We start from the raw sequence: 12,548 nt of genomic DNA on the forward strand, positions 1-12,548 counted from the left end.
GTGTACAATTATCTATGATCATCCCTACAGAAAAGCTGCTTCTGTCTCTTCTAGGAGATACATGTTGATGCTGCAGATTAGTATGGTATATGTGTCATAAAGTTAAATGTTTCTATTAACATATGCAAAATCCACGTTGCCTCCCTCCTATCGCAACAAAACCTCATATTTGAAAGGTAAAAAAAAAAGCTGACAAGCTTTTACATAAAGAATGAGGCTGCTTCAGTCTCACCTGGAGGGCACCGGTCACCGCCTGTATACTGCAAGATGACTGTTTCATCCTGGTGGCTGTAGTCCATTTTCATTTCCTTTATGTTCCCAAAAGATGACACACCACTTCCAGTTGTCAGGCACACTGCCCCATCTTTGCACTTTCCCTGGGGCAAGTCTGCTGCCTGACTACATACACCAATATGGTAACTGTTGGATCCAGAATATACCTGTGTGGAGATCCAGAAGCATCACAAACAAGGCCACCTCAGAGCCTACAGTCAATACTAAAAAAGAACCATCTGAGCACTTTATAAACCAAGTCGCATTTGGTACTTGCATAATGCAGGAGGAAAATAAAATAACTGATTTTGCAAGTCTGGCCTTCCTTAATATGACAAAATTGCAGATAAAACACACCCACAGGACCAAGGATATAGACTATTCAGTAGATTTGTTTTCATGTCAAGATTCTGCAACAGGTGAAGATTTCTCTTTCATTTCCTCATCAGCATATCCATGAATTTCTCTTAAAAACCTAACATTATTCCCACTGAAATTATTCAGTCTGTCAGAGGCCAAATAAATATCAACACTAACCACAGCTGCAGGACATGCTTCGGTCTCCTCTCACACCCCAGGATGGTCAAAAGAAACCCCTGCTTCAGTTTTAAAATGTTCATAGCAATAGGAAATTAAAAAAAAAAAAAAAAAAAAAAAAAAAAAAAAAAAACCAACAAAAAAACAACACACCACCAGAAGGCATTACCTCAAATGATCTTCCAGAAAGGCTTGCCAGGTCAAAAGTATAGTGTAGCTGCTCATCAGTCACAGAGCAGCCTAAAGTTTTCACGTTATCAGGACACACAATTGGAGTTTCCCACTCAAACACAAAACTGCAGTCAAGCTTCCGTACCATCTTTGGCTTGCCCTATTAACAGAGAACAGAAAGATAAAGTAGGTTTAATTTTTGGAGACTTTGTTGTCCTTTCTGCATTTTCCCCCTCCCCTCCCTTCTCAAAAGCTGTTAATTTCAGTTATTAACAAGGCTCGACTTGACTAACTAGAACAAACACCATGACTTCATATTACAACCAGCAGCAAAAATGTTACAAGTGAAATACTTGTAACTCTTCACAGTTTCAATACTTGTTTTCTGAAGCAACGCAGAATAATCCAAGTAGTAACTGAAGTACACAAGTTTTCTTATTAATTAGGGCAAATATTTTGATGTTCACCTTAGCTGCAAGCAACAACTGAAGGAAGAGTATCTTTCTCCACAATAGAGAACATTAAGAAAGTTCACTGAGTTCAAGTTTAGAAAAAAAATGCTGCTTCCTTTTTCATACTTCAAATAAAAATATGAACATGGCCTGTTCAACATTCAGAGCTGCCTTGAGTTTCAGCTCCTGCCCCACATTGATGGAAAATGCTTCCATTGAGTATCTTCAACAAGCTATAGTTTGTCAAACATACCCAAGTGCTTCTCTACAGTTTGTTAAAGCATTCAAAAAATTCAAGATTTGTTAGATCCACACCATCATGAAATCTCAATTTAGTGTTCAGGAATCAACACAAAATAAAAACTTAAGTATCTAGATACTAGCTGTGTATGATTATGGAAAGGGGTACAGCACAGTGGGAACATTCCACAGTAACACCTTCATAGTTACACTGGTTGTTGTCTTAGCTTGTGGTACAAGTACAAGCTTTTGGACCTATACAAAGTGCAATACAGCATTAAGATTAATGCCAGCAATAAGTTATTACTACAGTACTGCAGTGGAATCTGATCCTTGAAACCATCAGAACCTGCTCCTCTCAAGCTTGAAGTTCATGCACTCTGAAATTTTGCCTGGTTAGGATTTAAATACTTAGTATTTGTATTCTTAAGTACTTAAGTAGCTGAGAATAGAAATATTCAGTATATTCACTGTTGAAACAAGTCTATCCTTACATGCTGGAAACAAATCCTTGATTTAAACAAAGCTAACACTGGTTACTACCCACATCCCACTGCACACTTCACATCAACACAAGTTTAACAGATGACTTACCAGACTGGTTCCTTGGCTGCAGTGAAATACAATAAGAGAAGTATAGTTCAATTTGTTGTTTATCTGACAAGGAGTAGTGCTGTTGTAAGTGATGTAAACTTCATGTACTGCCTTGTTTAATTTGGGAGGTTCGGTAACACGACCAATATCCTACACAAGTGAAAAAACATATTCAGAGACACACGGGACACACCTAGATCTCATATCCACCCAGAGATTCAAATTAATTCAAATTAATTCAGATCCATCTGATTTACATGGAAGCCTGACAAAAAACAGGGAGGTTCTGCATCTTACAGGTAGATTCTTCTTTAAATCATTGTGACAAAATAGCAACACGTCACCTAAAAATTGTGCGGTATCAGCAGTGGAGTAAGGTCTCTAGATCAGTGTGGAAGTTCATGGAAAACAATCTCAGCTTTTTATGTGCATTTTCTACAGCTCAGAAACAAGACCTCAAAAGGTAAGAGCTTCCATCTCTCAAGTCAATAACACATACGAGCTAACCAATATTCTGTCACAGGCATGCCATTCAGCTGTCAAGTTCTTGCATGAAGGTACTAAATGCTAAATATCTCACCAGGCTATCACAGGATCAAGCACACCATTGCTGTGCCACAGAATCATAGAATCGTAAAGGTTGAAAATGACCATCAAGTCCAACCATCACCCAACACTACCATAACCATTAAACCATGTCCCCAAGTGCCACATCTACATGTTTTTTTAACACCTCCAGGGACGGCGATTCCACCGCCTCCCTAGGCAGCCTGTTCCAGTGCCTCACCACTCTTTCAGTCAAGAAATTCTTCCTAATATCCAATCTAAGCCTCCCCTGGCATAATTTAACCCCATTTCCTCTCATCCTATTGCTAGTTACCTGTGAGAAGAGACCCACGCCCACCTCACTGCAACTACCTGAAAGGAGGTTGTAAAGAGCAGTAAGGTCTCCCCTCAGCTTCCTCTTCTCCAGGCTAAACAATCCCTGATCCCTTGGCCATTCCTTATAACACGTGTTCCCCAGACCCTTCACCAGCCTCACTGCCCTTCTCCAGACCTCCTCCAGCACCTTCATGTCCTTCTTATCCTGTGATGCTCAAAACTGAACACAGCACTCAAACTGTGGCCTCACCAGTGCCGAGTACAGGGGCAAACTTGTGTTTGTGAATGGCCAAATTAAGAGGCTTTCTGCTTTCCAGTCTCCATATTTGGCACACAGCACTACATGAAAAAACTCTGTAGTAAATGTTTTATATTTGTTACAGTATGGAATCTTCTGACACTCAAAAAAATCACAGGGGTACAGGACAGGACAATATTTCTTTGTAGAGAAAAGGGAATTTTGCAGGGTAGATTTTAATTTTTTATTCCATTTCTTTAAATCATGGTCAAGTCTATTTTCAAATCACGTCTTTAGGCAGGGATCCCATTTTAAACTAGCAGGGAAATGCACATTTCAGTGATTCCAGGCACAGTACTTACTATTGGTGGTCCACTAACAGGAACCATGCAAACAGCTGCTCCAGGCGGGCAACTGACACCTTTGATAGGATTGAGAGGCTCACAAATGTTGATGTAGAAGTCTGGAGAAGCACCTGTTATATCTTCATCCACAAATGCCTCATAATACCCAGTGCGATGGATCAGAGGAGACAGGTCAATAATGGAACTACCATTCAACACTGAGCACTTCACCTACAAGACAGTACATTTTATTGCTCTTATTCTTTTATTACTTGATTTATTGACAGTTTGTCCTTCATAGGGCCAGGAGGGTGGCTGCATTTAAAAGTTTCAAATTTGATTTAAGTAAAGCAGCATTTGTGATTTTTTTCTATAGATACTAAGTACCTACAAGCTGCATATGTAAAACCTCAGTAATTTAAACATTCTTATGGAATGGAGTCCATGTGAGAACAATACCAAGACACAAAACTCTGGCATGCCTACTCCAGCACACACAGTTATAACAATGTAGACTTATTGTATTGCAAGCTGATGCCTTGAGCACTGCATTGCATCAGAATCTGTTTCATGTATTCTTAAAATAGATAAGCTGACAGCCTACCTGGAATTTGGGAATTATTTGGTATTTGGAAATACCTGGTATTTGAGAATAGATATTTTTGTTTAGGTATTAGATAAAATTAGGATGTAATTTCTGGACAAACATCATTGCTACCTAGCCATCACCACACTGAAATAGCTAGGGTGATCTTGGATACGCTGTGAAAAGTGATCAGAAATGCACAAATGATGAATGAATAGAGTTAACAGGCTAGAAAACAGTATTTTTAGGTACTGTTGATTTGTATTGCAGCACGGTACATACTACTGAAGAGTAAAGCAGAGCTATAAGTAGCAAAACTTTTGCAAAAGGAGGGGACACATGACAGTTCCTGTCAGGGAAAGGAAAACTGGAAAATGTTTCTCCTAAGTGGAAGTGAGAGGTATGGTAGTACTGAGACAATGATGAGAAGGAAAAACAACTTGTCAAGAGAACGATGGCCACACCAGATGTAATCAAGGCAGCAAAAAGAATGATTAGGCAGATTCACAAAAGGCAACACTCACGTGTTAAAGGATATTAATTCACCCTGTAGCTCATTTAGCCTTCTATTCCTGCCCTTGGCTTTTACTCTGCACATCCACTACTGGTAACAATTGCACTAGCTAAAATTAACTAAAGTTCAAAGTATCATCTGGGACACCAGTTCATCCAGAGTTGACCAAATCATGTTATTACAGCATGTGGTAGACAGCAGGGGCAGATCCTAAATTCATGCTGTCAAGATCCATCAGTTTTCACACTGAGCAAACTGGACATATGCTTGCCCAGCCCCTAGGCATTTGCTTAAATACAAAGACTATGCCCCAGCATAGACACGCTGTCCATTCTCAACTCAGCCTAAGCTCTGCTGGCCTGTTCCACTGGAGGATCTTAACCTAAGCAGATGCCCTATAGCTTCCATTTGAGCTGTACAGAAGAGCAGCTAAGCACGTTCCACAGAGGGGTTATTCTGAAGTGTTGGAAGTTTTAACTAGGCCCATCAGACAGACCATAAGTTTGCCAAGTACTGTACATCTGTGCGAATAAAGTCATTAAGAAAAGTATCCGAGGCCTTCTTCATGAACCTGGGTTCTGTACTGACTACAGGAAGAGACCTTTCCCTCACGGAATTTAAAACACACACTCCAAGTATGTTTAACCCTCCCAGAAATTTATTCCCACAGGTGTTTGTTTCCACAGAATTAGTTCTTACCTCTTCCTCACAAGCCAAGGAAGTATGCCATGAGAAGTAACTAGTGCATGACTGCTCGTCGAAAGACAGAAAGACAGGCTGGCTGTCATCGCCAATGTCAGACTTGCATACAAAGCTAAAATAGCTTTTCTGCTTCAGTTCAGGGTCTGCAGGGCAAGGATCTCCACCTTCATAGACAAGCCTTAACACCTGATCTTCATAAGTTAAAGTTTTGCTCGGTTTTCCAGCATTAATTGGTTTTGGACCACCAGTGATGCAGACAGCTAAAGTAAAGAAGAAAAATTAACAAATCAGATCAAGTCTAATGTAACCACCCTTCAAAATTGCACCATACAACATGAACTGCAGGAAACTTAAGTTTTTAGTCTCACTTTAATTTTCTTATGACAGATAGGCTTTTTCACACCATCCAGAGTTGCCACTAAACTGAGCTGAACTGCACTGAAACAGAACCCAAACATTGCCTTTGATACTTCATTAACCAGCAGAACGTACTGCATCTGTACACATTTAACCAATCACAGAGCACAGTGTTCGGTTACCACTGCTGTGAAAACCAAGAGATAAAAACAAAATGTCAGACAGATTATATATAGTTTTATTAAGATGCCTCTTAAAAACTAAACCAAAGTGTTTTCTAACTACACAAAAATAATTTTTAATTCACAAGTGATATTCCTGTTTTAGCATTTAAGATGCTTAAATAGTATCTTATATTAGAAAAGCTAGCAATTCAACCAGCTAGTAAGCAGCTTAAACTGCAAGTTAACTCCTACATTTCAGAAGCACCCAGAACAGAAAGTAACAGAGCAGTTCGGCAAGGGTTTGAAGCGTGGGCACCAGGCTCAGTGCAGTTGCAACAGATCAACACAGCAATTTTTGTGCTCGGGTTACTCTAGCTGGAAGCTTTTAACTTCTTCCTTCGCACAGCATCGACAACACAAAGTGCAGTGGAAGCATCTGCACTCCTGCCCTCACGTCCAAAAGAAAACACTCCCATTCAGACACAAAGGGATTGGACTGGATTTGAACCCAAGTTTAGGAATGGAGTTTGATAGTAATACATCATTTCCTAAAACAGTTTTAGGTTCTTTTCCTAGCTAATTCAGTCGTGCAGCTGCTCTCTTCGCTCCTTATAACATTTGTAGCAAAACTCGCCCTTTGCATTTTACCTTAAACTTGAGCGTAAGTATTTCCTTTGGGTGTGCTATAGTCAGTGATCACAGTATCAGTGGGGATAAGATGCTTACCAGCTCCGTTAGCACATGCACTTTTAACTTCAGCACAAACGTTCAACTCAATTTTTCTGTTGTGTGAGTCGCTGATGGTATAGCCAGATTCTCGCTTTAGCGGTGTCAAATCAAAGAGGTGGCCTGGAGGCAGATCAGGGAATAACTTAATCTTTTTTTTCTGATTCAAAACTCAAGACACTTCTTTGTATTGAAAGCTTTCAGTAACTCGATTTAGTAGTAAGGTCAACTAGCCCCTACTTGCCTGCCAGCTTAGAAAGGCAAACAATTACTAATTCTTATTAATAGAGGTAACATTAGTTCCAGAACTACAAACTATTTGTTCCAAGGGACATTGCAGTACCTTACAAGGTATTTTTACCCACCAATAAGCTTGTTAGTCACTATCCAGAGGATGTGTCACACTGTTCTTTTGTAATGAAGTCCCTCAAGAACACAAAAGTAGTATTGCTACTTCCAGCAGCCTTTCCATGTACAAAAAAACCCAGGGGCCCCCTCCTTACCTGTTGCAGGATTGGTTACCCGACAGTCATTTTGCACATTGCTCTTCAGAGGACACGCAGCAGCAGTGAACCACAAGAAGGTATAGTCACAGTCTTCAATGGCCATTATAAGTTCTGGCTTTGATTCCTGAATACGGAGCAGTGAAGAAAGTGACATCTCTACAGAGCGCACTTTAAGATTTCAACCAGGGTTTTCCCTCATGCCTGTAACTAAGCTCAATTTGAATGCTAATTCTAGGACTTAGACTATCACGGTCCTGTAAATTAACCCAAGGACAGAATATTCAACTGTATTTCAACACACAGCAGTACAGAATCATCATTGGGAGCAATAACATTGATGAGACGAGAGCCAAAAAGCAGCCTCTGAGCAACACAGAATCCTAAAGGTCAGGGTAAGACATTTAATAAAATAGAAGAATACTTAAAAGGTAAGGCATACAGGCATGCAAGAGTTAAGAACCACACAGCCAACAGCATTTACCACTAGAAACACTTCCTGATTTGCAATACACTTGCCTTCAAGACAGATAATTTGAAGGTATTACAGATGATAAAACCTGTGCTCACAGATTCTACAAAAAGATCTCTTCAAAACTGCTCAGCCAATCTGCTTACAAGACTGGCTCCCATCCAACAAGAGATGATGAGGGAATGGATAAGAACTGCCTACCACTCTCCATACACATACAGTTGTATGAACAACTCACGAAAATGTAAAACCCTGCCACAAGGAACCCACTTACAATTCTGTTTTCATCACACTTGAGGCGCAATATTGTTGTTTTCTTGCGAATTTTATCTGGACACTGCTCCCCATTAATATATTTCAGAGTAGAAATGCCATTTTCCCATCGGGGACCATCAGCAACTTCCCCAAGACTTGTACATTTTGCACCCTCCATGAGGGAAGCAGCAGCATCAGAAGGACAGGAACCTATAAAAATGAACAAAACCAGCATTATTACTCTAAATGCTTACTTGCCTGGAATAAAACTCCACTATTTGACTCTCAGGTATCTCATAGCTGACCTAGCTTCCAGACACTGTCTAAGCCATACTCACTGTGCTGGTTTCCTCTCCCCCCCCAAAAAAAAAAATCACAAGTAGCAACAACTAGTTCAGTTCACTCAAGGTCATGCAGAAAGTAGTGGCAGCTACTACTTAGGAAGCAGCCTACTACACAGGATTAAAGGATAGTCTTGTTACCTGGTCTTCCACTAAACAGAATGTGGAGTCAGAAGACTGCATAGGGAAAATTCTGACCTTAACAACTTGCACCAAAATGTTATTTTACTCTTTAAGAGTTCTAGCAGACTTTTGATAAGGATGGAAAAAATAGAGCTGAATTTATCAAGAGAAGCTAAGAGCTGCAAGTGAATCTCATCTGCCAAGCAGACAGAAATCAGGCCCATAATCTGCCCTTCCCTCTGGTGCTGAAATTACACCATTGTCTCTGCATACTTTGCTTCATGATTTTTTTTTCCAGTCTGAACAACAGCCAGCAGTACTGTCCTACCACTTGTTTCCTCTTGCTACAGTGAGAATGTATTTTTATTTTGCTCTTACGTGCAGCACCATATGGTACTAAGGGCTTGCAGACATTAATATAGTATTTCTGTGTAGAAGGAGTTAGAGTAATTGCCTCCCAATTCTCTCTATGCCGTGTCAGAGATGAAAAGTCATAGAAGTTTCCTTCATCATCCCTGTAAGACAGACAAAGGATTCAAAGTAAGAGGCATTTTTAAAAATCAAGTAATTTAAGTTACAATTCTTAAGATACTGCTATAACCTTTAACCTAAAAACTCTAGAAGCAGAGTATTATGCTGGTGGTAACTGTCCACACACACAGCCCTCAGCCAGTGCAAGAGCAATTCCAACTTTTCATTGACACATGCAGGCCTTCAGTGCACAGCAAGCACAAATGCAGTTATAGTGGATTGTAGAAACCTATGATGATGCCAGATGTTAAAGCCCTGGGCCAATTATTAGCCACATTTGACCACACTTATCAAAACTTAATGAGCTAATAATTGGTTGTGACAGAAACAGATTACGTTTTTCTTGGAGCTTTGTTTGGTGGACATTCCAGACAGAAGTTGTATTCTTGTTTAAATTAGCTACAGTTAAATAATAACTAGACACCTGTAAGAACCCAACACACTCCGAGTTCAACCATCAATAACTGCAAACCAAACAGTTCACTTTGACACTAAGCTTGTTCCCATGAAGCTCAAAGAAAGTATTTTTCTTCAGTGAAATTAGTTTTATGAAGCATAACGTGCAGAAGTTACTTAAAATACATTGCACTGGCATCTAATACCACATTAACTGGTTGCTAAGTCAAAGCACAGTAGTTAAAGTGGCAGTATTGCACTGAGTTGCAGCAAGGCTCTATTTGTTTCTGTCATCACACAGCTCCATTTTAAAGTTTGTGGCTACAACTTACTTGTAGGAGCACTCAATAGATTTAACAGGTGGGCAAGCATACTGAGTATGCCATTCAAACATGTAGGTGCAATCTGGAGTTTCCTTCAGAAACACAGGCTGGAAGAACAAAATACAAAAGGAATTTACTTTCTCACTTAGACAGAGTGAAGCTATCAAAATGCCTCAGTCTTGCTGAAGATATCTGGGAACTTGTATCTATATGTTATTTTGAAGACACACGATGCCTCTGAAGAGCTGAAAGCATGGCTTCTCCCAAACCTGAGTTTATCCACATGCAGGGCAGCCACTAGGAGATTCTGCCTCCTCCATGAAATAAGAGGAAGAGTAAAAGAAACTCTAGGCACCCATTATTTAAGAACAAGAAGGAAAACACAAGTATGGGGAGAGGTAATAAAAAGCAAGTAACCAACTTATTTTGGTCTGGCCATCCAATACCTGCTTTACTGAAGATCCTTCTTCTACTTTTTATTTTTTATAAAGAAACTACTGTTATTTTTGGGATAACATCCCTTTTCAACATCTCCAAGAGCTCTGCTAATAGCAGGCAGCCCTTAAAAGGAACAACTGCCCCAACTTTCCTGGGGCTTGACAAACATACCTTCATTAAATAGGAAATAAAAAACATTCCTCATTTTTTTATCACCTCACAGGACCTTTCAATCTTCTGCCTAATTTGTAAATGATTAGGCAGTTCTTGAAGGAAGCTAGTTCATGTTCTTCACCTTACCCTCCCCACACATTAAGAATAGGGCACTTCTGTGAGACAGCACATACAGGAAACATTTTGAAACTAACCTCAGATGTAGTCTTGTCACAGTAGAATAATATGGCAGTTGATCTTTCATATATTTTATGACATTTTTCTCCACTGGTGTAATTAATCATTATTAAACCATTTTTAAAAGTCAGTTTTTTTGTAAGCAAGCCTAGAAGGAAAGAGGTGAGAAAAGTAAATGGCTAATCCAGTAAACGCACGTAGCTGCGGTAATGCCTCTGCCAACAGGGTCACACAGATGGCAATAACATGCACAATAAAATACTGATAAAAAGACTTCAATCTTCCTCTAAAACTTGTGACCTAGTTATTAAACAAGTACTACTCCAGCACAGCAGGGGTGAGCTCATTCCTAACTGTGTGCCAAAATAACGTTATATATATAAAATAAATAAAATGTCATATATGTGCACGACATTTTATTTGCACATGAAGCAAAAGTGGTAGGGTGCTTTACCTCATAAGATGTACAAGATTAGCAAAAACCCCTCTTGTATCACATAGTAGCTTCAATTACACTTTGTTTCATCTACCCATTCTCCAAGTTCTTCTGCTCAAGTGCTATACCTGCTACTTTTCTGAAAGTGTTGCCCATCTTCTTTACTTGACACGATGACACAGCCTGAGCCTCTGATTTGCAAGGTTCTGTTAGTTCTCCACAAACTCTCAAGTAGTAGTCATACTCATCTGTACTCACTTTTATGTCTTTATTGGAAAGTGGCTTCAGGTTATAAACATGACCATACCTTGGATCTTTCACCTGGCAATCTTCTCCTTTAAAGAAGAGTTAAGAATTTAAAATACAATTTAGTATCTACGAGCCATGCAGAAACACTTATGACAATTAAGGCTTACTGACACAAATAAGGCCACAAAAACGAGTAGCTGGCACTTTAGGGCAGTGACACAAGAACTTTTTTAGTCCACCTAAGCAGCTCATTTCAGGAAGTCACCAATACCTAGAACGATGAGATTAAACTAAAAATAGAACATTTCTGTTATAACTGCCACTAAAACAAGATGCAAGATTCACACTGTAGTTCAAAAACTACCTCAGACCGGCCTCACAGGTTCTTGCTTCAGCCATGCCGAAAGTTAAGTACAGAACCAGAGGCACAAAGTCCAGCACTTGCTTAATTATCTGGAAAGAACAGCAAGGTCACAAGGCCAAAGCAGAACTTGTCCTAGATGTCAGTCTTGCACCTTCTTTTAACAGTTACAAAGTTTGCTGAGTTAGGAAATAATTGATCATAGGAAGTGTTAGCTACAGCTTACGAGTCTACCACAGTGCATACAGAAAAGATTTGGGAAAATTCTAGTTACATGAGTTTAAATCATCTGATAGGCGCCAGTAACTTTGCTGCTGATCAAGTCCTCAGTTTTAAAGTGACCATTTGCCTAATATTCTAAAGCTTTTAAGGAAAAAAAAAAAAAATCAGACTGTATCACATGATTATTATGCTCCCCTCAATCATCCAATAATTAACAACAAGACATCAGTTCTCTCCCTTCAAAACCACAGCTGTTGTCACCAGCATCCTGCACAGTAATGGTGTGCTACAGGGCAGTAGCTTGTAAACATTCCTCCTAGCCTGAGAACACTGGCAGCTTCAACAACATCGAGGACAGTTGTGACAGATCCCTTAGAGGAAGTCTAGATGTTTTATAAGGCATTATCTGCACGTTACAAAACAAAGACTACAAGGTCAGAGAAGATACCCGCACATTCAGCTTCCCATCTAAGAGTCAGTCGAGTACCAGAACTGGAACCTGTGATTCCTTTTTGCATGTCTTGGAGTCAACTGCTAACTGTGATACTCTCCTGTTGGTCTCTCACCCATTGTCTAACAAGGATTAAGCTTACAGAATAGTCTTCAGGGGAGGGCAGGGATGACCTGCCAGGCTAGAACTGACCACATTCTCTTGAAGCCTGACGCTTTCTTTAAGATTTCACCGGACACTAACAAGTCTACCTGTGAACTCACAAGGTAGTACTATGACTTGCCAGCGATAGCATTATTATTTTATCTTCTTTGCC

At 39.8% G+C, this 12,548-nt stretch overlaps 1 protein-coding gene across 1 annotated transcript in view; it reads right to left on the bottom strand.

Moving 5' to 3' along the window:
- The window catches only part of IGF2R (insulin-like growth factor 2 receptor), a 52,246-nt gene that overhangs the window by 9,891 nt on the left and 29,807 nt on the right, over nt 1-12,548 (bottom strand). Inside the window, exons 27-38 of the mRNA XM_008936490.1 lie at nt 11,078-11,284; nt 10,531-10,661; nt 9,734-9,831; nt 8,853-8,989; nt 8,030-8,220; nt 7,284-7,410; nt 6,781-6,903; nt 5,531-5,793; nt 3,750-3,962; nt 2,268-2,417; nt 980-1,141; nt 233-440 (exon numbers count right to left, since the gene is read on the bottom strand). Of these exons, the coding sequence (XP_008934738.1) occupies nt 233-440; nt 980-1,141; nt 2,268-2,417; nt 3,750-3,962; nt 5,531-5,793; nt 6,781-6,903; nt 7,284-7,410; nt 8,030-8,220; nt 8,853-8,989; nt 9,734-9,831; nt 10,531-10,661; nt 11,078-11,284 (2,010 nt within the window). The remainder of the gene's footprint in view (nt 1-232; nt 441-979; nt 1,142-2,267; nt 2,418-3,749; nt 3,963-5,530; nt 5,794-6,780; nt 6,904-7,283; nt 7,411-8,029; nt 8,221-8,852; nt 8,990-9,733; nt 9,832-10,530; nt 10,662-11,077; nt 11,285-12,548) is intronic.

The sequence above is a fragment of the Merops nubicus genome, unplaced genomic scaffold, assembly GCF_000691845.1.
Source record: "Merops nubicus isolate BGI_N331 unplaced genomic scaffold, ASM69184v1 scaffold4663, whole genome shotgun sequence".
Taxonomy (NCBI): Eukaryota; Metazoa; Chordata; class Aves; order Coraciiformes; family Meropidae; genus Merops; species Merops nubicus.